General features: G+C 50.7%; 1 protein-coding gene and 1 long non-coding RNA gene across 14 annotated transcripts; one reads left to right on the plus strand and one right to left on the minus strand.

The window, feature by feature from the left end:
- Positions 1-3,072: 3,072 nt before the first annotated feature.
- On the plus strand, positions 3,073-13,398 carry LOC139592592 (ras association domain-containing protein 6-like). Its single transcript, XM_071432689.1, has 10 exons — positions 3,073-3,143; positions 7,175-7,253; positions 7,615-7,766; positions 9,540-9,631; positions 10,052-10,236; positions 10,339-10,440; positions 11,307-11,358; positions 11,873-11,991; positions 12,078-12,175; positions 12,887-13,398. Exons 1-10 carry the CDS (start codon positions 3,073-3,075, stop codon positions 12,960-12,962), a joined length of 1,026 nt encoding a protein of 341 aa, XP_071288790.1. The 3' UTR covers positions 12,963-13,398.
- A 4,756-nt stretch (positions 13,399-18,154) lies between these two features.
- On the minus strand, positions 18,155-26,878 carry LOC139592040 (uncharacterized). Of its 13 annotated transcripts, none has more exons than XR_011679865.1 (7): positions 26,720-26,874; positions 25,464-25,681; positions 24,345-24,783; positions 23,946-24,100; positions 23,683-23,738; positions 23,068-23,565; positions 21,400-21,874 (listed from the first exon to the last, which is right to left on the minus strand). It is a non-coding gene; the product is annotated as an uncharacterized lncRNA (long non-coding RNA). The 13 variants fall into 13 exon arrangements; XR_011679871.1 differs by lacking the exon at positions 25,464-25,681 and having other exon boundaries at positions 24,345-24,520; positions 24,678-24,783; positions 26,720-26,869; XR_011679863.1 differs by lacking the exons at positions 25,464-25,681; positions 26,720-26,874 and adding an exon at positions 18,155-18,276 and having other exon boundaries at positions 21,314-21,874; positions 24,345-25,200.

Raw genomic sequence — 26,878 nt, forward strand, 5'->3', positions numbered from 1 at the left:
TTCTGCTTTGTCATTCCTGCACTCTACTGTCCCTGGTCTGTCCCCTTAAGTAAATGACTTAAATATCACTGTACTGAATAAAAGGGAGTAAGTCCTCTTATCTGCCTCTGCACGGACACTCAGACTTTTTCTTTGGGGGAAAAAAAAACATTTCAGGTAAGATATGAAACTGACAGGCAAGTACAGCTCATTAGCTTTGTGAGATTTGTCTTGTGCCCTGATGTGCTGATGCTCTTGCAGCTTTGAAATGTGCACTGGTCTGTTTTCCCTTTGCTTTTCCTAGACTCCTCCAATAGTTGCAGTCCTCTTCTAGAGATGTTCAGTTTGCAGCTCCCCCAGTTTTCATGTCCTCCTGACTTTCCCTTTGCTTTCCTTTCTTTCCTTCACTACATATTTCAGGCTTCAGTCAGTCTTCCTCCAAGCATTAGGTTTCTACTTGGCTAAGTCTCAGGCCAGCAGTTTAGTCCAGCCAAGATCCCACTTTCCTAACCTACCTGAGGAAATTCTGCCCTTCTAATCCAGTTTAATATAATGGTAAAGACACCTGTGTGATACCAGGTAAGTCAAGTGATGGCTTTGGATAAATGGCACAGGCAGATATGGCTGGAGTGGCTGGAAAATCAGCATGGTTTGGTTAGTTCAAATCAAAGGGACCTGTGGAAAAGGCATTTCACTTCTGTTTGCTTCCTCAAAAGGACTGCAGGGAAGTGGCATGGAAAGCAGCAGGATAGCAGGAAGTGACGGGAAATGTCCCAGCTTTGTGGGTTTAGGGAGTGCCAGTGCAAACATCCTGGCATCTGTCGTGTCAGGTACTGCTGCTGGGGAAGGCACTGTGCCATGGCAGCCCACAGGTTTGGGTCTTGGCTAAAAATAAGCCAGAATGTGCCCATGGGAAGGGTCCAGGGAGAGGAGGTTCACCTCTGCAGTGAGCTGGTGCTGTGGAAGTGTTTGGTGCAAGGCTGATAAGCACAGCAAGTCACATAACTGAGGAGAACAGTGAGAGTTGTGCTTCTCCCCCAGCCACAGCAGAGAAGGCTCTGTCCTGGATATTGCAGCTGTGAGGGAGAGAAAGGCTTTGGTGAAGAATTGTCCCCATCACTACCCACTCTTCCAGTTAGCTTTATTTTCAGCATTATAATGGCACCTGGCTGATTTAAAATCTGTTTGGGGTGCTTAAGGCAAATAATTTACTAGGCAAATAATTTACTAGCCATCCAGTGCATAGCAAAACACAGTGTTCATCTCTCTTGTGTATGTGTGTAAAGGTCACTTCTCTCTATGTGAGAGATCAGCTTTTTCCTTCAGATGAATCATTTTAAGGCCAAACAGTGTAGAAAAGAGTGCAGCTACAAGCAGTGAAGCAGTGCTGGAGCTCTCCAGTGTCACTGCTCTACAGTTAATAGAGGTGACTTGGCCATCCACTACTCTTAACATGTTGTTTCCTGACGGGTGCCAAGAAGCTGAGGTGTACATTCAGTTATTCAGGTGCCAAAGTACATAAACTCCTCTGCATCCTGTAAAAAGGTCTTGAAATTACACTGACACAGGCAGCTGCTTCACTTAGAGTTCTTAGGTAAATCCCATAAAATCAGATTTCAAGGTGTGGCCAGTGGTTACTGAAGTAATTTCGGAGGGAAAACCCAAGCAGTGGTATACAGCAGTGTATTCCTCACACACAAACTCATGTCTGTACAGAAGTCCCTGGGCTTGTTTGGCTTGCAGGTATGTTTTTGTCTTGATGGATGTCACCCAAAGGACAAAGGGACTGCTCCTCCTTTCAGTGAGCTCCTGACAGAGCACTGCTAGAAACACCAGCTGCTCAGGTAAAGCTCATTTTGGTAGTGCACCCTGGTTTTAGGGGTTATGAAATTACTTCCTCTATATTTTGTAGGGTGAAGGTCATGTGTTTTATATGCAAAACTTCTCACTTGTCCACATATGTTGTTTTTTAGAAACTATTTATCTATGATTTTGGAAAATAGGTGGTATCTAAAAAAGCAGCTCAGTAGTGCAGTACACAGAGGTGAGGTGTTTACTCTTCGCCCAGTCATGATCTGTTCAAGGTTGAATGTTCCCTAAATCAGTTTTTGGAAGGCTGCTTGTCATGGGGACTATAGACAATCTACCACTTTTCTGACATCTTTGACCAGGCCCTATCCATTGCAGTCTGAAATCAGATTCAAGTCAATCCCCTGGCATAAGGGACAATGGACATCGAGTGCTGTGAGTCAAATTCCTTTGTCATCATACCCAAATAAGAGAAATGGAAGTGGAATGATGAATTTCCAGTGCAGTCTTTGGAGATGTTATTGCTTTTCATGGGATTCTCTGAGGTTTTTTTCCCCAGCCATGTGTGATGCCACTTGTTCAGTTAACTCCTCAGTCTTCCTTTTATTCTAGTACCTGAGGGTGAAGGAAAGAGCCTAGACTCCATAATTAAGTTTATTGAGGAATGCATTGTTGAAGTCTCATGGCTCTGGCTCGTTGCCTGCATAACAGACTTAAATCCCAGTGTGGAAACCTGTAAATTGTACTGCTACCTCCCTGAAATTACTGTCTTGTTCTCTCTTTGCTTTCTTTGTGTGCTGCAGGACACTGCTAACCATCACCACTCCTTCCCTTGCCTAGTTTTAGGAATCTGGATGGGGTGGTTGTCAGAGTCACAGTATGTTTTGCTGTCCCTGGGTCATGCTCTGTCCATAGCAGACACATGGATCCTGGCCAGTATCTCAGACTGCTAACAACTCAAGCATAATCCTGGAGTTGAACAAATCCTAAAACTGCTTGAGAAAGTCCTGGTAGATGTAGTGCTTGGGATTTAAGGTGCTGTTATACACTTGATGGGAATGGCTTATGGCTTTTTTTACTAGGAGTGGGAAATACTTGGGTATTAAGGCTAAGTATGAAGTAGTCAAAATATGAGGTAGTGAGCCCTCAGCTTGACTGTCCCAGCCTGTGTCACTTAGCCAAGTAAAGCTTTGTGCTTGATTACTATTCCATCTTTTGTAGTAGCAGTAGTGGATGTATTTACTTTTTTTTCCCCTTTTGCTTAGATTCATCTCTTCTGAGTAAATGAAGAAAGTGACTATGAAGGCACAGCATCTGCCTTCTGTTTTCATCAATGAAGAGAAGTTTGTAACCAGGTAAATTATTAAATCCCTGAATATTTAATGAGTTTGCTGCTTTCTTTCAAGTGATTCCACATGTATTCCTTGACAGGGGATCCTGTAGACAGCTGAGTCTGTAGCCACAGCAATCCCTACCACTTAGCTTAAGCTGTCTACAGAGCAGAGCTGGCCTTCACATGGAATCAAAAGAACAGAGCATTAAGCCTTAGGGTCTGTGGGATTTGTTCCTTAAGGAGAGCAGCCCTTCTAGAGGATTCCGAAATAAAATTACGAGTTAGGGAAGAAGGCGTTCTTGTCCTGGAGATCTGTTGGAATTGACCCTAAGTTCCAGAATTGAGCTCAGCTTGTCTGCAGCCTGGGGTTTGGCAGCCTTGGATGGCAGGGTATCTGTGCAGAAAGACTTTTAGGCTGCTAGCTCTCTGCTGTGGTCAGAGGAAGTGTCTCTTTCACCTACTTGTAGAAAAAGCTCAGAATTGCAGTCTAACTGTCATTTGTGGGATGCTTTTCCACAGTTCAGTCTCCCTGGGAGGAATTTTTCCTACTGCTGCCCCAAACTCTGAGCCACCTGGCCTTTAGCTCCATCCCCTTTCTTAGGGAATTGTTTTTTGCCTGGTGACAAGAGCGCAGGAGCTGGAATGAGCCTCTCTTCTCTCTCCTCTCTTCATTTCCATGGCTCTTAGTCCTCCCATGGGAAAGAAACTACCTGTGGACTCAGCCAGGGATGAGTCTGCAATGGAATTTATTTTGCTGCAGGAGAGCACAACTCCTGACTCCTGATGCTTTCCTGTGTGGCCTGGGCAATGCTGGTTTCTCCCTTTCCAAGGAAGGCTGTCAGGGCTTTGCCCAGGGCACACAGGCAGCAGATGCATCATTCCCTTTCTCTTCAAGAGTTGTTCTCTTTATGCTGCTGTTAATTTGGGATGCAGTGCTTTTGTGTCAGAGGTAATTCATGTGTGTGAACTTGGCATGCAGAAGCCTTTGGAAATGTATCAGGTGAACCAGAGTCTCTGGGGCTTTATTCCTCTATGTACTTGCCTGTTCTTGTGGTGAAATGTGCATCCCAGTTGAGACCTTTCTGCATGACAGCCATGGTTTAAATTTTCTTCACCTTGCATCAAGGGAAATAAGTGTTTCAAGAACCACTGACATTCCATATGCACTCAGGCTTGCTTCCAATGCAATTTCCAGACTGTCATCCCTCATCTCTGCCTTGAATCTGCTGTTACACTGCTTCTCTTCCAGTTCTATCCTGCAATCTTGCTGATGGGGCAAGCTTGCTGTTTGAGAATTGCACAATGGCTGGATCAAAAGGCTGACCAAAGGTTGTGGGATGATTTGGCTGGCTGAATTGCTGCCTCTCCAGCAAAACTGCCATAAATATTCAGGGACTGTGTGTAGGGCTTGGGCAGGAGAGAGCACAGGTGAGCTGTCCTGGATTGGTGTTTCCAGAGAGCAGCCTGGGCTCTGTTGTGGTTCACCACTGGGGCACCTGACCTTGCAGCTCCTTTGTATCCTGCTTTTGCTACTGGATAAAGTGGTGAATCTGCAGAGCATGTTATGTTTTTGGGCTGAGTTGTTCTGCCAGTTACTTGGCTTTGGTTTCTGTTAATGGCTGTGTTTGGCTGTTGTCACAACAGCTGCTGATTTTCCAGACACCAAACTCAGCAGAGATGGCATCTGTCTCTAGTTTAGGGCAGGAGGAAGATGTGTTACAGTAAGGCCACTCCTGGAACTAGGCTGGTGCACGTATTCCCTTCTGGGGCAAAAAGAAGGAAAATTTTTTTTCTCTTATGTTTCTACTACACAAGGACAAACAAGTCAGAGTGAGCTGCTGGTAATCTCTCCCTCAGGGCTTTTCTAATTGCTTGTATGGTTTGTCACTGTTGGTTGCACTAATGCAAGGCTGAAACCTGAAAGATCTACTTATGCAAACTTCTGAGGAAGGTAATGGCAAGTTTTTCTAGACAAGACAAGAAACTCTGTGGAAATCTTGAGGGCTTGCTCTGAGAAACAGAATCTGCTTCAGAGATGACCCTTACCAGACCACTAACTGCTGTTAGTCTATGATTTTATTTGCCTTTGCAGTCAACATGGACTAAGAGTAATAGGTGAGTCTCAGAGTGTGCCCCAAGTCCTTAAGTATTTCTAATCCATCTTCAGGAAGCTCACCTTCCCAACTTCCTACTTGGAAAAAACCTGTGAGATAACAGCTGTCAATAAAGTGATTGCCAAATGCTGTGAAGTGCAGAGACTTGAGTTTGAAGCACCTCTGGAGCAGGATCAGCAGGTCTGTCACAACATCTGTCAGACAGAACTGCAGATCTGTCTCCTACTTGCCTGGTAATCCTGAGCTGCATCTGGAGCTTGCCTGTGTACGAGGCCAAGGCGTGCTTCATCTTGCTTGTCTGTAGCCAGTTCTGTGATCAGAGCTGGGCTTGCTTCTGATTCACATCCAAACCTCCTTGCATTCCCTTTTGGTGGGATGGCCTGAATGTGGTCCCTCACAGAGACACAAAGAACCTGGAATGAGCTGTCTCAACCCAGTGCAAGGAAGGGCTTTTGCCACTAGTATTCTGAGGATTAAAGAACTAAGTAAGTTAATGTTGAGAATCCTTGTTTAGAATCCAGTTGATAAAGCTAGTTAAAAATATTTTTTGTGTGTGGGATTGCAATAATGTAAAATAAATAATTTACATCCACAGAATTAGCAGGGAATGCTATGAACTCTGAGTTTAGTGCTGCAGCCCCTGTCCTCATGTTACCTGCTAGGTAAAAGCCCAGTTGATCTTTTCCCTTCTCACCATGGGAAAAGGCTCTCTGAAGCAACAGGACACTGTCCTGTTTATTAAGTGGAGAGAGAGGGATAGGTGTGCCAGGGAAAGCTCTCCATGTTCATCTCTGCACGGCCCTCTCCCCCAGGCACAGCCTGGATGTGTACCTGCCCCCCTGGCTGTCCCTGGTTCCTCTCTGGTGTGTGCACACCTGGGCCCAGGGGAAAGCCACATTCCTGGGGCCTGTCCCCATGCTGGGCTGTCAGGTTTCTGAGGCACTTCTTTATTTAAAACTGGTGGAGGAGTTGTAGTAGTATTTCTGAAGGTACATGAGTTGTGAACAGCTCCAGCAGCTCTCTGAGGAACATGTGCTGCAGAGTTTGCAGGTGCTGTGTGTTCCATCTATGGGCCTGCTGTTCCAACAGCTCCCACAAACATGGAAATAACAGGCAGTATTTGGAAACAAACTCAGTGTCCTCACACCTCACTGTGAGGCAGGACATGAAACCATTGTAATCCTTAGTCCACAAGGAAGGATTTGTACACTTCCATGCAGTTGTTCCCCATGGTTAACCACCTCTGCTGCTGGGAATTGCTCGCTTGAATTACAGTCTGAGCCGTCTTTTAATGGTGTGGGGAACAGTGTTTCATTCTCATGGCCTCTAAATGCATTTCAATAATTCTGTCATTGCTCAGCCCTCCATAGCCTGAGCTGCAGCTGGCTTTGTCTCCGTGGCTCCTCGTTCTTGGCAGAGGTTCTCCTCATCTCCTTCCTTTCTCCTCTCAGCAAAGACATGGTGCAAAGCTGTTTTGTTTCAGGCAGAGAGAAATAGAAATGTTAGACATCCTGTAGATGTTTGGAGATAGGAAAAGTATCTGCAGCAATATGAGGACTAAATGGAAGCCAGCATGCAGGGAAAACCAAGTGCAGCCTAGTTAAAGCAACCTGCAGCACTGGTGCATGTGGATGTTGTTCTGTTTGCTTCCCCCTCATGACTGCTACAGAGGTGCAAAGTACGAGCTATGCTGGGGCAGTGTTATTAACATCATGTGAGGCTGACTAATTAATTTCCTCTGGGTCTTTAAAGGAGCAACTTATGAGCAACCCAGTAACCTGGCAAAACTTTTCTCTCAGAAAATGATGTATGGATCATTAATAAACCTATACAAGGGTGCAGTGGGTAGCACAGTTACAGGGTGTTACCCTGCCACATACCATCTGCATTTTACAGAGATGTTAAAAACATTTCTTTTTCATTGTGATCTTCATTCTAGAGAGCAGCTCAATTCTCTTCTGAAGAATTATAACTCTTACTATTCAGATCAAGAGAATCTGCAACTGACATGTAATCAGGTAAGGATTTAGGGGTGAGAAACTCCACTAATCTGGACATCACAAATTAGTGCTCTCTTCTCCTCACAGCACTGGACTCCAGCTCCACTCGCTGTGGTGTTGTTATTGCACGACAGGTTCCATCTAATGTAATAAACCAGAACTGGTTTCCTGAACTGATCAGGTCAGCCTGCAGCTTTGGCTGTTTTGGAAATTGCTCAAAACTGAGGTTACACATTCTCCAGGTAATCTGTTCCAGGGCTGTGTCAGCCTCAGTAATTTCATTGTAGTCCTGTTACTTTGAGGGAAGACAGATTATTATTAGTTGATTATTTTTACTCCATTATTATACAGCACTGACTATTTCCCTGTTTTTCTCCAGCAAGAAGGAAGCACCCCCTTCATTGAAGGAATCCTGTCGATATTCTGGGGCGTGCGGCATCCTATCAGATTAAAGATTCAGGATGAGAAGCAGATACTCTCTTTTGTAACCCTGAAGTCAACAGAGAATGTGGGCTTTTTCCCCAGTAAAAGGTAATGGATGGACTTCCCTAGGGAGGCTAGCATTGCAAGATGGCTCGTGTTGTGCCTTCAGTGAGTGGCTGTGGCTGGCTGCCCTGGATATCCCAGATTCCCCAAAGGCCGTGGTGGTCACTGGACAGCAGAGCCTTTGAACAGTCTCTGCTGGGCAGGAAGGTGTGTGTTTGTAGCACCTTTGTTTGGCCCTCAGGCTGAGGAGCTGGAAGGAGGCTGCTCTTTTTCATGGGAACTGACAATTCCTATACAAGGACTGGGAAATTGATGTACATAAATGTATAGGAAAAGAGCTAAACAATCCCCCTGTGTTTCCATGTGCACCTGATACTGGTAGCCCCTGAGAGGTCTCGTGTTGGTGCACACACTGGAGCATGAAGCCAGAATCTGGTGGGTAAGTGCTGAGGGATTGTCTGTCCCAGCTTACAGGTCTGCAACCATTGCTGCTCAGGTGAAGTTCAAGTCAGGCAATGGATACTGGCTTTGTCTGTGCAAAATTTGGTCTAAAAACCCCTTAAAATACTCACAGACCAGCTGCTCCATAAAATGACATTTTATATCCCAGTGTGTTGTGCTCAGCTGATACAGGTACTCAGTGTACTTTTCCTTTGTTTTGAACACTGTTTCCCCAGCCTTGGTTGGTGAATTTGATGAGCTGATTCTGAATCTTGTAATACAGAGGCAGAGCCAATGTTCACCCTGAATGACTCCCTGATAAATTGAGTATTGCAGAGTTTATTTTTCTAATGAGTTATTGTCTTAGCTTGCATGTGAGGCATGTTGGAACTGAACTGGGGATTTAATTCTGCCACCTTTGCAGCTGTGGAGTTCCAGTAAAGTCGTCTTCTCCATCTCTGGCTGCTGAAATTCAGGGATGAATTTTGACAGGAGTAACTAGGAAAGAACCTGAGTTTTAGGCAAATCTGGCTCTCAGTTTACCTTGACCAGGTCTGCTGGTGTGGAGTGCACGTGGCCTGCAGGGCACTTCTTAAAAAACTTCTGGCTGGTGGAAATCTGTATGCTAAAGTAAACATTCACTCATGATCCCAGAAACGTGGGGCTGCCCTGACATGCTTTAAGGTATGCAGGGCAGCTTGGCTGTCTGATCTTAAAGGAACTTGGTAAATGTGTGCAATACAACCAAGATCTTGTTTGGCATGTAAATTGGGGGTAGCTGAATATTGTTGGGAATACATATATATATATACATATACATATGAAATTCATTTTTAATATTGCACTACAAATTGGTTTATTCTCAGTCAGAGCAGTAACTGGATGAAGACCTTATGCTGAAGAGTTTGGGCATAAGTTTGAGTTAGTATGATTTATGGAAATATTGACATCTGAAAGGCTGGATGGAACTTCCTGCTCTCGTACACAGCTGGTTTGGACAGCACAAGTGTAACCTGTGTAACTCTGTTCTGTAACTATTAAACAACAATATATGTGTTTTGTGTGCCTGCCTGGTAGTCTGAGTGTGATTAATCTAGGATGTTGCTGTAAAACAGATCAGGAATTACTGCAAGTTGTTTAGGTTGTGTCCTGGTTGATGTTCAACAGGTTTTACATTGGATGTGTTACATTTAGGATCCCTGGTCATACTGTATTTTAATATGAAGTTGTTATGACTTAAACTAAAATGACCATGCTGAAGTCTGTATGTTGAGCAGGGATAGGAATGTATGACATGACCCCTGGCCACAGGATAAACTGCAGTCACTGAGGAGTTACTGAGGAGCAGTCAATGGTACCTCCGTGTTTGTCTTTCAGGGGAATGACTCGCTGGGGAGAGTTTGATGACCTCCATCACATCAGCGGGGATACACTGAAATCTACTGAGGAGCAGCCAGACCTCGAGCAAAGTTAGTGTTGGTGCTCTCAGGTTAACCAAAAATTCTGTGTTCTGTGACAGTGCAAGAGGTCTCTCACACATCAGCCCTTCCCTGCCAGCCAAGGGAAATCTCTTTGCTGTGTGTCACATGCCCTGCAAGCTGGGGAAACACCCACCTAGGGCTGCTTAGGGCTTTGCAGGTGACTTGGTGAACAGCCAGTGGCGATGAGCTGTGCTTTCATCCAAGAAATCATCCCCAAGGGAGCAAATCAGCAAACTGCAAGCCCTGCAAGCAGCCTATTCCTCATCGTATGCCTCTGCCTTGTTCCTTTCCCGCTCCACCACCCCAAAAATAATAAATAGTTAACAGTAAATGAAGCCCTTCACTGAGAGCCTCCCTCCTCTGGGGGTGCTGGCAGCTGCACAGGATGTGTGGTTCTCTTCTGTCCAGGTTATCCATGCTATGAAAGTCACACTCTCAGGTCCAGGAGGGAGCAGGAGCTCGACTGTGCCACCCTGCCCCGCAGCAGCAGCGATGCCGCAGCCGTGCGCAGGAGGACCAAGCTCCCCACCATCACCAGGACAGAAGTAGAAACTCACAGGTTCTCCATCAATGGCCACTTCTACAACCACGAGGTAGGAAATTTTAGGCTTGGCTTTGTCACCTGAGGGGCAGGGAGCCCTGCCCAGTGAGGTGTGCCTCAGGCTCAGGCCGTGGTGTTGCTGTCTTGTTCCCAGACATCAGTTTTCACTCCGGCTTTTGGGTCAGAAACCAAAATAAGAATCAACAGTCAGATGAGGACCAGACAAGTGATAGAGCAGTTGCTTTGGAAGTTTAAGGTAAGTCTGCTGGCAGGAGGAAGTGTGGCCGTGTTCTGGAAGCGCTCATTCCCATGTGCACTCCCTCCAGCACTGCGGGAAAGATGTGGAATAGCTGGGTGAGGACAGTGCGTGGAGCAGAGTGTAAAAAAACCCAGATGGACAATTTTAACCCTGGCGGTGCTGCCCTCCCGCAGACAGCCCCGGGAACTGCGGCTGGCCTAAAACAGCAGCAATTATCCCAGCGCCTGTCTGGGACGGGCTTTCTCTGAGAGCCAGGCGTGTGGAAAGATGGGAAGGTTACAGCTACAAGTACTGCTCAAGGCCAGTGCCATGCTGTCTGAAACTACTTTTTTTTTTTTTTTTTTAATTTCCTTGGAACCATCTCCCCCAACAATGTCCCAACAATGTCGTACATAGTCAGAAGTAGCTTTGCCCTTACTGCTGCATATTTCTCAAATGGCTGCTTAGTGTTTAATTTATACTTTAATGGTCTTAAACTTCCCATTTAACTTGTCTGGAGACTTCACTATTGCAGAATTACTTTGTGTGGTTAGTAAGGCTTGTGAGTGTCTTGAAAGGAAAACAACTTCTAGGAGTAACAAGGAAGGGAATTACAGAGCAGGGAGTAGAGTTGTAGGGAATACATTACAAAGTAAGTGTTCAAAAGCTGTGCTGTTTTCACTGTCCCTGGCACAGGGACAGTGAACATGGCAGCACAGCTTTCTGTCTTGTCCAGATCCACTATCTTTAACTCTTGTACAGACAGGATCCCTGTCTCAGGCTTTGATCCAAATCTCTGAGCTGAGACACACAGGGAAAATGTGCTGAGAGGGAAGTGCTGGGAATAACTGTGAGTCTGAATGGAATTTCTTTTTTTTTCACAGATAGAAAACAGCCCCCATGAATTTGCACTTTACGTTATCCATGCGTCTGGAGGTAAGCCAGCCACTGCTGCCTGAGCACTTCATCTCTGATCATTCTGTGTGTGTGTGGAATGTGTCCCTTGGAGTAACAGGACTTGTGTCCTCTGTCCTTGTTTGTGCATTGTGTGTGTGCTGTGGCATTTTGCCTTCTCAGGCACCCTTCAGAGATGTCTCCTCTGGAGAGGAAAAGCTGAATAATTGTGTGTATTTCAGCCGACAGCTTTGCATTGCATATGCTGAGTTCAAAGTACTCACTGGTCAGTGGAAACAGGTTACTTCCATAGTTACTTTACTTTTCCAGGAAAAGGGAGATTTGATCTTTATTAAAGGGAACACCTGAGAGAATAGGAGGGAACTGGGGAAGAAGGTATTTCAAATGGCACAACATTAGGGACCTGTTAGGTATCTGGTCCTTGCATTCGAGTCAGTATGGGATCCTTGTCAGGGAAAAAGGCTCGTGACTGCAAGTGGTAGATGGAGCCCCTGTGGGATGTTCTGTGTTTTGTGACACTGCTTATACATTCCAGAAAAGAAGCAGCTGAGGAGTAGGGATGTTCCCTTATTGCACAGGCTGCTGCAGGGGCCCTCTGAGAAGGTTGCCAAGTTCTTTCTCATGGATGGGGACATGGAAGAGATCAGCAGTGATGTATGTATATCCTCACTTCTCATAGCTCGTGGGGTTTTCCTCAGTGACCACAGTCAGTAGTGCCTTTCTTGTCTTCTCCTTGGTAGGTGGCTCAGTACATTTCATTCCATCTCCCCTTCTTGGAATCCATTCTGCACAGAATAAATGAAGAGGAGGAGCAGGAGATTCGACAGACAACTGCAAGGTAAACAGACACAAAATGAGGTGTCACAGAGTCCAGGGCAATCTGTTCAATTGGTTCATGAGGAGAACATATGGATGTAGCAGAGTGCAGGTGGAACACTGTAATGGGAAGGCTGGAGGGATTGGGAGGTTTTGTAATCCTTCCCCTATCCTGCTGCTCTGAAAGATTCCATAATTAATACTGACTACACACAGAGTGGGGTCTTCAGAAAATTTGGACCCTCAGGGTAACTTCTCGTTATTTTGTTTGCTGTTTGCTTTCTGGGCCTTTGACTGGCTCGGTTGGTACTTGCTACTGTTCCCTTGGAAAGGGTAAATGCAGTACCACACGTGGTACCATTTTGGTTCTGTAGCATTTCAGCCACATCAGTGCCTGATGTCCCCTTAAAACTTGAGGTGAGTGATGGAAATCCCCCTGGCAAAAAGGGGGATTGTCCCACAGGTACAAGCCAGAGGAGCTGCCATATTTGTGAGCCTCTCCTGAGTCCAGGAGCACTGAAAGGATGCAGCAGCCACAGATCTGTTACTGCATGATGGGCTGATAATCACGTTGAATCCAAGTGTCAGGAAACATTTAGAAAATACTAGACTTGCCTGCATTGGGAAAGTGGGACATGGCCACAAAGGTTGGGAATGCACGCACATGTGAGCAGCTGGTTGGAATTTGGGCTGAAGGTTTGCAGAGGTTATTTCAATGCCTTCTCCCTCTCAGGTACACACGAGAGAAGAGGCTGATCCAGCAGCACCTGCGCAGTCGAAGCGTTCAGAAAACAGAGACCACGGTGTGATGGTGCGGCCCTGGAGAGCACTGGGAATGCCCCTGGGAATGCCTGGGCTGCTGAAGGACAGTCCTGCTGCCTTCTGGGGTGGAACTGAGCAGTGAGAGTGCCCCGTGGGAGAAGTGTCCCCTCACCATTAACCCCTGCAGCGCTGGGGTGTGGGCTGCAAGCGCCCACAGAGATGCATGTTGCCCAAACTGCAGATGCTGGATCTGACTTGGAACTTGGGCAAAAACTCCCCTGAAAAGCCCAAGGCTTTAAATCCTGCTGATGTGTCACCTGGCACCAAGAGGCTGGCGTAGAAAAATGCTGCAATAACCAATGTGCTGATAGAAAACGTGCAAACTAGGAATATGGTTATCCCTCTGTTAAGGAAATGTTGTGTTATATTAGCAGAAAGCTTTTCAATAGAGCCAAGTGGCAGAAGATATTTATGTATTTAAGACTGCAGGTAGGATTTCCATTTAAGTTATAAAACATCCATGCAAGATGCCTGAAATCCACTGGCTTCAGGCTGGTGGATGCTGAAACTGCTTAAGCTTTGAGCTGCTGTTAGAAAAACATAACTGGAAACCCTCCCACTTAGGAGCTGCTCAGCTCTTAGCAATGACAGGGAATTTATTGCTGAAATACCTCATGCACTGCAAAGTAAGAACTGACTGAACACTGTGGGGTCCTGAAAGGCACCTCAGTGGTTTCTGTAGTTGGAATTGTTGATTGTGTTCCTTCCTGAGTGTTCTGTTTGATGGGGAATGGAGGTGCTCAGTGAGAGGCTGCGTGTCACAGCCAGGGAGGGCTGGGCCCACGGCCTCCCCAGGGATGCAGTTTGGCTCCAGCCCAGCCCCACGCAGGGCACTGCAGCCCCTGTCAGGTCCTTCCTGGCTGAGCTGTGTTCCATCTTAGAGCTCCAGTTACAGAGATGTAAATAAAATAGATCTGTGCACAGCTCCTTGTCCTCCTGCACTAGCTGGTTGTTTCCACCTGGTGTCTGTGCCTTACCTCAGCTGCTTTGTCTCATGCAGGTAACAAATGCTTGTGAGGGAGGAAAGGGATGTGCAGAACATGTGGCCTAGAAATTTTATGGAGTAAATCAAATTGTAAAACTTTACACTGCCCGAAATCCTGTTACTGGGATGGGAATTCAGAAAGTAAAGGTCAAGGTGCTGATATTGAAGCTCCTCAGGCTGCAGCAAGTGTATTATTTCAAAGTACAGTTTATAATCCTGCCCAGGAGAATGGGTAGGGACAAGGGAGCACAGAGGGCAGAAATAACAATAATTCATGGTTAAGAGGTAGGAATTAAATAGGCCATTTTTGTCACCATCTGATGTTCAAGACTTGAATCCTTTTCAATTCTCTTGTCTTGCTGAATTGGGACTGAAAACTTTGGGCAGACAGAAGTTTGGGGATAGGGCACAGAGCTGATGCTGTTGGCCAGGATTTCAGGATGAGTGCAATGGTGCTGTGACTCCTGCGGGGTTGTTCTTTGTGAGTGCTGTGCTATCTAAATGAACCATTTCTGACAAATACAGGCAGGAGCAGGGGAAGAATCTCTTCCAAGGTATTCTGGGACACTCAAGGAAACACAGCAAGGACACACAGGTGACAGAGGAGAGGGGGGGGTCACTCAGGTTCAAACACGAAGCCATTAACCACAGAAACAGTGATTACAGTCCATATCTTACCTGAATTTGTGCATTTGATCTCATTTGCACTTACACTTCATAAGCTTAGGATTTAAAATGCCTTTATTTGTTTTGTTCTGTGACTATTTGGGATAATATGATAACATTTCACACTGGAAGGTGGTGGCCACAGCCAAATTCTGAATTTCCATCACTTAACTTATTGTTTCAGTGGATTTCCTTATAAGGATTCAGACTCTCTCTGACCTAAAGGTGGCTTTTTGTCACTTGGTTTGCTTTAAATGCTCCCTGCACCCTTTGTGTCATTTGTCCAGCGAGGACCTTCACATGAACTGTGCAGCTCCTTATGCCGACAGCATTTTCTCACTCCTTTGGATGAGTTCTGGACCCTGGAAAAAGGAAAATCCCTGGGAGCGTCAGTGTCAGGAGAGTGGCTGGTGTGTCTGTGACACGTTCAGTGCTCATTAGGCTGTGACTGCACTGGCGCTAATTAATGGGCACGAGAGCAGCAGGCCGGGTTCGGTCGAGCTCGGTTCGGTTCGGCTGAACTCGGAGCCGCTCGCAGGGTTCGGCCGATCTCGGCTCGGTTGGGCTGAACTCGGAGCCACTCGCTGCATTCGGAGCTCAGCTCGGTTCGGTTCGACCGACCCCGTAATGTTCACCGTGGTTCGGCTGATCTCGCATTGGTTCGGCTTATCTAGTTCAGTTGGGTTTATCTAGTTCGGTTCGGCTGAACGCGGTTCCGTCCCGTTCCGTTCAGTTCCCCTGAGCTAAACTCGGATCGATTCGGCAAATCCCGGCCAGAGTCGGCCCTTCGGGTGCGCTCGGCTGTTATCGGCCACACTCGGCTGTTGTCGGCTCCACTCGGCCACACTCGGCTCTTCGGCCGCACCTGACTCTGCTCCGCGGTGCAATGGCGGTCGGTGGCGGGGCCCCTCTCCCCAGCCTGAGCCCCGTGAGGGGACAGAGCGCTGGGACAGCCGCCTCAGCCCGGGTCACCCTGTCCCTGCCCGGCCCCGCGTCCCCCGGAGCGCGCCCTGCAGCGCAGAACGCGGCCTTTGGGCCAGGAGCGGGGACAATGCCCTTGGCTCGGCAGCAGCGCCGGGAGGCAGCGGGCGGTGCCCTCAGGTGAGCGGCCGGAGGGGAGGGAGCTGGGCCGGGGGCACCGGGGCCGGGGCACCCACAGGGGGCCGGGGCTGCTTTGGGCGATGCTGCGTGGGACCCGCTGTGGGTGGGACGGGTCTGTCCCGGGCCTTGCGGCTCTCTGGGATCGTGTTCCGTGGAGTAAAGCTGGGGCTCGTCCCAGCTGCGGGGACAGCGCTTTATTGTGTGAGAAACAGAGTTCACTCTTTAGAATTTTTACAAGTTTGTTAAGGGATAAAAGGCAGCGCTGGAGTGCTTGGCTGTTTGCCAGGAGCACCCGGTTACCTTAAACCGTGTTCTCTATATTGTGTTCCATTGCAGTGGTGTATGCATATTCATTAGAGTTTATACATATTCAAACAGTCCTTTGAGTTTAGATGTTCTTTTGCTTGGTTTTAACCTTCATGCCATCTTGTGGATTAAACCAATATATTTTATTTCTTCCTGTGGTGCCATCCTGTTTTATTTTCACTCCCTCGTTATTTGATAACGAGTGTCAATAAATTTTTCCTTTTTTTTCGGTGCTCTGGTTTCTGTTTCTGTTATCTTGTGTTTCAGATAAGATTGTCCCCAAATGTGGGAAATCACCTAATTATCTTACACCATTTTCTGAGTTACTTACATGTAAAAGCATTTTAACATTTTACAGTCTCTATTATGCTACAGTCTAAAATAGTATCTATTACACTGCTATTTATAAAAGCTATGCAGTGCATACATGAACTGACAGATTATACTTTATCAAGAGCAGTAGTTACAGATTGTACTCTCTCAGGATTTTTGTGGTCAATAATACCGTGCCAGAGCTAATAGATAAATGGCAAAGGCAATAACTGCATTTGTTATTTATATTTCTGGGCTGGGCTGAGCTCTGTTTTCCGGGAAGCAGCGGGATGGGTGTCCCTGTGCCCACCCCCCTGGGTCCCAGAGAGAAGCTGCTCCTGTGGCTGCAGCTGAGGGGCACTGGGAAACCTGAACAGTCCTGATGGAAACTGATGCAAAACCAGGTTTTGTTGGGTTTTGGACTTGCCATTTTCCCCTGATCCCTGTGTTTTGCCTTAGGAAACAGGAACTGGGCACCAAGACATTTTGTTACCCTAGAAGGGATGAGTTTGTTTGTGTTTATTTCCTGAGGCACCTGGAACGATTTGGGTCTCAGTTGGTGCCTGAGAGCCTCCTTCTGTGTCCTGGGTGGGGTGGTGGCTATCAAAGGGGTAAAAGTTGGAGCAGAAGGGTGGGTGGAGAGGAGAGCAGTGGCTCTTTGGGGATTTGCATCTGGAAAAGGCCCTCAGTTTCCTGATGGGAGCCCTGGAAACAGAGCTGAGAGTCCCTGAGCAATGAGGATGGTGCAGCTGGAGTGCTGAGAGTGCAGAGGCTGCAGTGGGTGTTGTCTGCTCGGTCTCCTGATGTCCCATCTCTGATGCTGGGCTGGCACCCAGGCACCTCCCAGGGCTGGACACCCTCAGGGCAGGGGTGGTTTTGAAATGTTTTAAATGCTGCAGCAGCTCCCTCAGATTGGATGAGTGTGAGGATATCCAGCTCTTCCTTAGGGCTTGGAGCATGGCAAGGGTGCAGGGCTCATGGTCAGTCTTGTTTAAACACTTGTAATAGCAAAATATTTTAAAACAGAGACTTTGAGGAAATAACATCGGTGAGTCTGTTGCAAGGATAGGTACAAGCTGTCTTTATTAAAGATCCACACTGCTGAATGTTTTGTCAAAGCACTCTGGGGACAGAAGGTGTCCCCAAAGCTTCATTAACCCCTTGTTTTCTGCTGGTAGGGCAGGGTGTGAGCCCAGCCTCGGGGGCTGTGTGGCTCATCCTGCCTGGAGCAGGGACACCCCGTGAGGTTGAGCCACAGAGGTTCAGTTGTTGGAGCAGGTGGGGATCTCTTTGTGCCTGGGAATTGTTGTTGCTGCGTTCCTGTCCCAGCTGCAGGGTTCCCTCAGAGCCTGTGCCCTGCAGCAGCACTTGGAGCTCCTGTGCTGGGCAGGGAGCAGCTCTGGGCTGGGGCTTTCAGTCCCATCAGCTTCCATTGAAATCCAGCGTTTGTTTTACTTCCATCAGCCTCTCTGCTGTGCCACCCTCGGTGCCAGGGGACAGAGCTGTGGGAAGGCTCCATCCCATCTGTGCCAAGTGCTGCCAGCGCTTCCAGCAGCACTGCTGGGGCATCAAGGGCTGCCTTTGGAGCCTGGCCTTCACAGAGGGTTACACACTCTGCCCTTCAGCATCCAGCTGCATCCTACAGCTGGATAGTTCAGCTAGCAGGGAGCAGAGTCAGCTCTTGGGTCCAAACCAGGTTTTGTCCCACAGAGAGCGACTGAGCTTCCTGAGGTAGCACACAGATGTGCACTGGCCTTTGGGGCTAATAGTGAGTGCTGCCAGGTGATTGTGATAAGGTTGAGCTGAAGCTTAGAAAAGCCATCAGCTGTAAGGAGAATCTATGGAAAACAGGTGGCTGGTGCACTAGCTGGTAGTAGGTCCTGGGCTTTTCTTCTTCTTCTCTTTAACCTGTTCTTAAGAGGACCCCAAAACTGCAAAATCGAAAGGAAGGGGGATGTGAGGGTGAAAGTTGCTTTTCATTTTTTGAAGTGTTGCTGTGGATTTTGGTGTGTCAAGTGGCACTACCAAAACAGCATTGGAATAACCAAACTTCAGGACTCTGCACTTAATTCCTTGAATGTGTTTGTGTGGGTGCAGGAAATGCCAAATCCCAAAGCAATTCCATGTCTGTAACTTCAAGTGCAACATCTTTAAAACCAAGTGCTCAGTGTGGGCTTTCCATGTGGATGCAAATGGTCAAAGGCCTTTCTTGTGTCCCAAAAGCAAAAACCCTTTCTCTGTGAGGTTTTGGAGGGGATTCTCTTTGGGATTTCTTGTGATGCAGCATCCTGGGTGTCCCTTCCTTTGTGCAAAGTCCAATGGTAAAGGATGGAATGGCTGACACGTGGGGTCTGGGATAAAAATGGTTCTGTTAAAATTGGGCAGAGAATGCAATAAGAAAAATGAGCATCCTTTCAATGTCTGAAATAGTCAGGAATAAAAGTGCTGGAAAAGGACACGTTTATGTTTGAATTGGTGTCACCTCTCATGGATAAAACCCCATAGTGAGCAATCAGAACAGAAGTATGAGAGCTGGGATCCTTTGACTTCCACAGTGGACTTAATTTTCTTTTTCTCCTCTCTTTCAGGGCAGGAAAAATCATCAAACTCCTCCCATCTTTGCCAAAAGCTTTGGTGTTTAAGCAGCCAAAGGCAAGAGGCCTCAGCACCAGGGATCTGCGCTGGAGGGCTCTGGTCCTGCCCATGCTGTGGGGTGAGCCAGAGGGACACAGGGCTCCTCTTTTCCTCTCTGCTGGGATTAACTGCCATGGGAATGCCATTGCTGACAGCCCAGCCCCAGCTGTGTCTGCTGGAGAAGGGCAGAGGTGAAGAGACAAATGCCAGAGTTCCCTGGGGATGCTGGAGTTGTGGTGTTGGCTGTGCCCTGAGGGGCAGGTTGGGCATTATCTGTGCACCCAAGGACTGCTCTGGGGGTTCGGGAGCTCTCAGTCCATTCCCAGCTCTGCCAGGGCTGGCAGCCGGTGCAGGGCTGGGTGACAGCCTCTGCTCGGGCTGGGGGCAGGCACTGGCCCTGGCACAGATGCAGGGGCAGGGCTGGGAGGATTTGGGAGCAATGGGAGGAGAATGAGGGATGGTGCTGGGCACAGTGGTCAGCCTGTGCTCGTGTCAGCACAGCCCTGCAGGGCCCTGGCATCTGGGAACAGCTCCAGCTCTCCTGGTGCCCAGGGATGGGCTCTGAGGGACTGGGTTTACCTGTGGCTTTCCAGGTCAGCAGGAACAAGGGCAATGTGGTGCCAGAGCTGTGGCCCATCAGGCTGTATTTCCCTCTGGGAAAGCAGAACAGTCTCTGGGCTGAGGTGAGTTTCCTGCAAGTGCTTAGAATCCAGGGAAAAGGGAGTTCAGGAATTGCATCTGCTGCTGGGAACAATGCCTTAGGCTTGCTTAGTTTGTGTCTGTGAGAAGTGGGCTTTGGGCTGGAGAGGTGCTGTTGGCAACAAAAGATGGAGTCAATCCACTCCAGGGATGTGCAGTGAAGGACTGAGTGGGAGGGAAGGGGATTATTTAGAAATGATATCAGCATTTCTCCCAAAATTGGGGTGGAGCAGTGATGGGGGTGGTTGGGTTTGCTCTGGGCCTTGTTATTCCTTGTGCCATTTTTCAATTCTGTTGCATGATTTACTGTCCAGTATCTTTCTAACAAAAACTGACAGAAATTTAGGTTTAGGATTAGAACTTAGGTCCATTCATTGCAAAATCTTGCCAAGGCTGGAGGACTGGGATGATGGCTGCTCTCAGCAAAGGTCACTTATTAATGCTGTGTCAGATTTCCCTCAGTGCTGGGCAGGAAAGGTGAGGGTTTGGGTCAGGAATTCTGCAAACAAGGCCTGGGAGATGGTTGATTTGTTTTGTTTTTTAGTGAGCCAGGGCTGGCACAGGGAATCGTGCAGGTACTGGTCTGGCACCGGAGCTGCTGCCCTTTGGAGCCATTTTAAGGGTATGATCATAGAACATCTTGGGGGCTGTTTTCAGAACTCTGGGTTTCAGAACTCCTGTCCCCATCCCATTGCTAACCCTGAGACATCTGCTCTGGTTTCAGGCTGTCCTTGCTGGAGCAGCCTGGTCCCTGCCATCCCCAAGCCCTGAGACACAGAGAGAGCCCTGTCCCAAGTGGCCTTTGGCACCTTGTCAGGAATGTGGCAGCAGCCCCGGGAGCAGGCTGGAGGTGAGAACTGGGTGTTTGAAACTGAGGAGTGCTTATCTGGGGCTGGGGGGAAGGGGGAGGAGTTTCCATCCCCCCTGGAGCTTTCCTGCTGGGATGGGGCAGCACAGGGAGCAGATTGTGCACCTCCCATGGGCATTGCTGGCCTTGGTGTCTGTGTTGTGCCATCAGACCGTGGCACTTTGCTGCTGTCACTGCCACTGCCACCCCAGCTGGGGGCTGTGCCCTCCTGCCAGCCCCACACAGGAGCTCCAGGGGTGCCTCTGTGCTCTGTTGGGAGCATTTGCTGGGAATGCGCCTCATCCCTGGGAGTGTCCCTTTGTCCCTGGGCTGCCAGACAGAGCTTTGGGCTGCTCAGGCTCAGGGTTGGATTGTCAAAGGCACTGAGAGGGAGCAGCACAGGGAGGGTGCTCAGAGAGGGGCTGGCAGAGCCCAGCTGGCAGGCTGTGCTGGGTGCTGCAGGTGGGTGGGTGTGCACTGCAGGGAGCAAATGTCCCCTTCCCTAACCAGCCCTGCAGATCCCAAGGGCTCCTGGAGCAGGATTTTGCTCCTTACTTCCCTTTGTGGAAATTGATTCTCCAAATTGCCATGAGCAATTCTTGGATTTCTCTAGGAGAAAACCTCCCAGCAAGACAGATTGCAGTGGAGGCCAGAGTTGTGTTTGGAGCAGGGAGTGCTGAGAGCTGCATCTGCCTGTGCTGCCACAGCCTGACCACAGCCACAGGGAACAGCCTGGAAAAGGGATTGGGGGAATTGCTGATGCCCCAGTGAGAAGAACACAAACTCACAGCCATTCAGCCTGACAGTCCCCTCCACCCAGAGCTCAGCACACATCCTCAGAGGTAAGTCCAGCAGCTGAAGGAGAAAAAAACCACAGAAGAAAAAGGTGATTTATTTTGCTCTAAAGTTATTTCAAGTTGTTATTAAAGCCTAACCAACATTTGCTCTTGATTTTGGTTGGGTGAATAACAAGCAGTGGGCATAGATGATGCCATTCATGTAGCTGAAAACCTGGTGTAATCTAGAGGGGATACAAGAACTGTTTGTGTAGGAAAATGTGAGGGGATGTCAGGGGGAGTGAGGTGGCATTTTTGAGGGAATTGCTGAGGTAATTGAAGGGAGACCAGCAGACAATTTCCCTGGGAAATCCAAGGCCCCTCAGGCCCACAGCCAGGACTCTCCAGGGCTAAGGGGTCAGCACTGGAGACTCACTGTGTCCTCCTTCCTTGGCAGCAGCCAGCAGGGAAGGGAGAAGAGGATCCCTGTGGGATGAGGCTGGAGAGAGCGAGCAGAGGAGCAGCCTCGGGCTGGAGAAAGGCAAAGGGACCAACATGGTGTCACCAGGGCACCTGTGAGGAACAGAATGGACACTTGGAGGCCCCATGGAGGTGAGGAGTGGATGGTTTGGGGTAAAATGTGAGTTAATCTACAGGGAAATAAGTAGGGGATATTTAGGAGGGAAAAGCTGAGGTGATGAGTTCACCCAGCCTGGCACAAGGTGTGTTTGCACAGGCTGGGGCCAGAGGTGAAGGTCAATCCAAAGTCAGCCCTGCTCAGCCTCTAAATCCCAGGATAAGTTGTACAGGCTGCCCACTGAGGCATTAAAAATACATAAAAATGAAACCAAGAGCATTAATGAGATTCCTGGGAATCCCATTAACTTGTTGTCAGAACTCCTAACACAGTTTTGAGCTTTGATGACAAGAATGCATTTCTTTATTTGGATTATTCACTGTGTGGGATATGGGGTTTATTTGGATTTTAAAGCTCTCATGGTGGCCCTGACACTGCTCAGGAGCTGGTAGGAAAAGCAGAGTCAGAGCTCCTGGCAGGCACAGGGATGCTTTCCCCCATAGTGGATTGTGGAGGAATTGTCTGAGACCTGGATTGTCCCTCTGGGTGATGCCACTTGCTGTGGTTTGTATAATTCCATACATTTAATTCCCAAAAGTTCCCAGCCCAGGGGTTTGAGCTGACAGGGCAGGACAAAGATCGTTCTCTGTGTGGTGCCCAGATCTGGGGTTCCCTGTCAGCTGTGCTAGATCTGATGAATTATACCCATAGCCCCAACTTCCCTGCTCCATTCCCACTGCAGTAACCTCACAGTGCCCCATGGAGTGTGGGTATTCCCATGCAGAGCTGCTGCCTTGGACAGCAGCTGTGTCAGGAGCCAGCAGAGCTTCCAAGGAGGCTCAGCAGCACAGGGACAAGGCCAGGGTTCTATTCCATAGAACTGGCTATTTAGAACCCTCACCCCAATGGTGTCCCTGGGCTCACTGGACAGAGCTGCCTGGAATGGAGCTGATTTCACCCCCCTGAGCTCCAGGATGGAGAAGATGCAGTTGGTGTTTTAAAGCAGGAGAAGGCAGTGGCCAGATGTGCTCCCAGCCTGTGCTGAGGCAGCCCCTGTGCCCAGGTGGGGACATCTCTCCCTGCAGAAGCTCAGCTCCTTTCAGAGCCTCAGCAGTGGCCTCTACAAATTCTTTTCTCTCAGGAAAGGGATGTGCCTCTCTGTCTTCAGCACACCTCCAGTGGGACCTACCTGTGAAAGCTTTCCATGACATCTGCACTTCCAGCTGGATCCCTGGAAAACTCCAAACTCCATCCCACTGATTTTCAGGTATCTCTGAGGGCTACTGCCTGGGATTTAATATCTGTGGGGGAAGACTGCCTTGGCTTTAATGCTGCTGATGGATGATGGCCTCAGGCTGGGGAGGAGGGAAGGGATTTGGGGTGGCTGGGACATAGCTGGCAGCTGTGTGGGAGCTCTGAACCAGGAATTGCTGTGTGAGCCCCTCTGCAAACGGCCCATGCCTCCATTCCCAGTAATGCCAGCTGCTCCTTGGGGTCCTTCTGGGCTGTTGGTGGTCTCTGTCCAGGCTGAAGCATTTCCATGTGCCTGGTCAGAGCAGCCCCTGGCTGAGGAGCCACGGTGCAGGCACAGCTCCTCCCCTGCAGATCCCAAAGACACGAGGTGCTGCTTGCCTTTCAGGAGCTTCTGGCCTCCTCCTGCCCTGCGCTCCCAGCCAGCTGGGACACACTGAGGGAACACCAAGGAGCATCGCTGGCAGCAAGCAGGAGAGACACCAAGGCCTCTGGGCCAGAAAAACAACCCTGGCCTCAGCAGCCAGCATCATTTTGACCTGGCAACACTCACCTGCAGGAAACACCCCCTGCCACAGAGCAAGGTAACCCTCAGGACTTGTCTTGTTCCTGGGGAAACAAAGGGACATTGTGTGAGCACATTTACAGCTGCTGGGTAAATCCTGGAAAGGGCAGAAAAATCAGGGTTATGGGGAAGAGTTTGGTGCTGACATGTTGAGTGCCAGCCAGTTCTACCCTACAGCCATTGCAGGGGCTGGTGTGTAAAGCAGCATTACCAGAAGGGAAGGAGCTGCATTTGTAGAGGAGTTCTCTTACTGGCAGCAGTCATTCCCATCCCTCACAGGACCTTTGGAACAACCCTGGGATTGGCTCAGGTATTTGGAGCAGGGTACTGAGAAGGCCAAAATTCTGTGTTCAACGTGCAGCTGGGCCGTCACTTCTCAGCATTTGACTCGATGATCCTCATGGCTCTGGAAATAAAGAGCAAATAGTTTCCACTGTTTTTTTAACACTGGGGGTTTTTCCCTTGTGTTTCCCCGGGGCTCCAGTCCCACACCAGGCACAATGGGAGCGGGAACAGCAACACCTCGGCCCCAGCGGCCGTCCCAGAGCGGCTGCTCCCGGCCGGGGCGCTGCAGCCCCCGGGGGTGCGGACACGGAGCAGGGGCTGCGGGCGCTGGGGCTCGTAGGGGAGCGCGGTGCTCGTGGGGTTACCGGGCCGGGGGGGCTGCGGGGCGGCGCCGTGTCCGCCAGGGGGCGCCCCGCGGGGCGGGCGGCGGCGCTGAGCGAGCGGCGATGCCGATGGGGTCCCGGGGCCAGTACGGGCGGTCTCCGTGTCCTTCCCGCTTCCAGCCGCGATCCAGAGGCTACTCCCGGGAAGCGTCATCCTCCTGGCGGGCATGGCAGTGGCACAGCAGCGGCTCTCTGCCGCCGCAGCCGGAGTGGCAGCACCTGTCCCGGCGCGGCTCTTCCCGACCGCAGTGATGCCGGTCCTGATCCCAGCCTCAATCCCCTCTCGATCCTCTGGCCCCAGCACCCGCATCCTACCTGCCGAGGAAGAAGCGGCTTGGCCCAGCTCCCACAGGAAATACCGGCAGGACCAGGACCGGAATCCCCGGGCCCAGATCCCGGTCCCACCTGAGCGCCTTGGATCCTGCGCAGCACCAGTAGCAGCCCCCGATCAGGATCCCCGCACAGCACTCAGACCAGCGCTCCCGCCGTATGCCGAGCTGAGCATCCCCCGCAGAAAGCGGGACAGGCGTGGCTCCGCCGGGTTTTTTGGGTGGGCGGGGGGGAGGCGGGGCCCCGGGGGCGGGGCCGGCACAGGTGTGAGGGACCCCAGTGCGGCTGCGCGGGGCGGGGCCTTGGGGGATTTAAGGCGCGGGAGGAGCGGGCGGAGCCATGTGCTCCTCGGCGTTCGGTGAGGGAAGTTGCTGCCGGCCGGGGCCCTATATCTCATTTCCTGTATATTTTTCTTCTGCGTTTGTTTTCTTTGTATTTGTTTTTCTCTATATCTCTCCTTTCAACTCTCCCTTCCATCCCTCCCCTACACCCTCCCTCTCCCCCCTAGCCCTCTCCTTTCCTTCCCCCTCCCCCCCCCCCTCCTACGGCCGCCCCCCCTCTCTATTCCCCTACCTTACTCCTCCATCCTCTCCTTCCTTCTCTCCCCAACCGGGCTCCCCCCTACCCCCTCTCCCTGCTCCACTTCCCGCCCCCCGCCCAGTCACTCCCCACCCGTCCTCAATCCTGCTCCTTCCTCCACCCTGCCTTCCCCCCAGCCCCATACCCTGCTGCCCTGCACACCCCAACCTCTCCCCACCTGCCCTCACCTACCCGTCCCCTATTCTCGTTCTCCATTCCCCGCTCTCCTCCTTTCCTCGCAGCCGCGGGGCTCGGGGTGCCGGGCAATAATAAAGCCCTGAGGGCCGGAGCCCGGCGCCCCCGCCCTCGCTGGGGTCCCCACAGGGGGCCGGACCCGCTCTGCGGGTGCCCCATTGCAGTCCAACACACCGCTGGGGTTACGGCTTTCCCAACATCACACTGGGGGGGTCCTGGGGAGGGGGGTCCGAGTTACAGGGGCCCCCTCATTCGGAGGTGGTCCCGGGGGGGGGGGTGGGGTTCGGGGAGGGCCCCCTCCTCCGGAGGGGGTCCGGGCAGGGGTCGGGGCTTGGGGGGTAATTCTCCTTGCAGGCCTCGCCCCCTTCCCCGGACCCCTCCTACGGACGGGGTCCCGCCCCGGCCCCCTCCCGGGGACCCCATCCTCCGAACCGGGGCCCGGGTGGGGGGAGCAGGACCACGGCGGATGATCGTGTTCCTGGCAAGTTTTTTTTTAATGCGTGTTCACGCCGCGGAGTGACGTGCCCCCCTCGGCTTCCCCCCCAACCCCACCCACCCACCCCCCCCTTCCCCCGGGCCCCGGTTCGGAGGATGGGGTCCCCGGGAGGGGGCCGGGGCGGGACCCCGTCCGTAGGAGGGGTCCGGGGAAGGGGGCGAGGCCTGCAAGGAGAATTACCCCCCAAGCCCCGACCCCTGCCCGGACCCCCTCCGGAGGAGGGGGTCCAGCCTAATCTACCCAAACCCCCTCCCCAGGATCCCCCCCAGTGTGATGTTGGGAAAGCCGGAACCCCGGCGGTGTCGGGCGGTGTGTTGGACTGCAATGGGGGCACCTGCAGAGCGGGTCCGGCCCCGTGTGGGGACCCCAGCGAGGGCGGGGGCGCCGGGCTCCGGCTTTATTATTGCCCGACACCCCGAGCCCCGCGGCTGCGAGGAAAGAAGGAGAGGAGAGGATAGGGAGATAGGAGAGATGGGGGTGGTGAGGACGGGGAGGGAGAGGGGTCGGAGTGAGGAGGGAAGCGGGAGAGGAAGGGAAAGGCCGATGGGGGAGAAGAGGGACGGTGGAGAGAGGAGGAATATAAGGGAGTAGCGAGGAAGGGACAGAACAGGAAGGAGTGGGGGAGGTCGGGTTTGGGAGGAGAGGAAAGGAGCATTTCAGGGGGAGAGGGAAGGGGGAGAAAGAAAGCGAATACGCGGAGAAGGAAGGGGGGGTAGAGAGAGGGACAGAAGGGGAGGCCGAAGCCTCCGCGCCTTACCTGCGGAGCCCGCACAGGGAGCTCCCGTCCGCACCGTGCTCTGAGTGAGCAAATGGCGGCCGAGGGAATTTCCGGGGTCTAAATCACCTCGGCCCCGCCCCGCGCAGCCGCCCTGGGGCCCCGCGCACCTGAGCCGCGCCCGGCCTGCACACCTGAGCC

This window comes from Agelaius tricolor, unplaced genomic scaffold (assembly GCF_023055355.1).
Source record: "Agelaius tricolor isolate 1412-34295 unplaced genomic scaffold, bAgeTri1.0.p SCAF_8, whole genome shotgun sequence".
Taxonomy (NCBI): Eukaryota; Metazoa; Chordata; class Aves; order Passeriformes; family Icteridae; genus Agelaius; species Agelaius tricolor.

What these genes read in the sequence shown, in the direction of transcription:
- LOC139592592 (XM_071432689.1), top strand. Translation starts at nt 3,073, where the DNA reads ATGAAGAAAGTGACTATGAAGGCACAGCATCTGCCTTCTGTTTTCATC. An exon ending in AGTTGCTTTGGAAGTTTAAG is followed by an intron (nt 10,441 to 11,306) that starts GTAAGTCTGCTG and finishes TTTTTTTCACAG; the next exon opens with ATAGAAAACAGCCCCCATGA. An exon ending in TGGAAGAGATCAGCAGTGAT is followed by an intron (nt 11,992 to 12,077) that starts GTATGTATATCC and finishes TCTCCTTGGTAG; the next exon opens with GTGGCTCAGTACATTTCATT.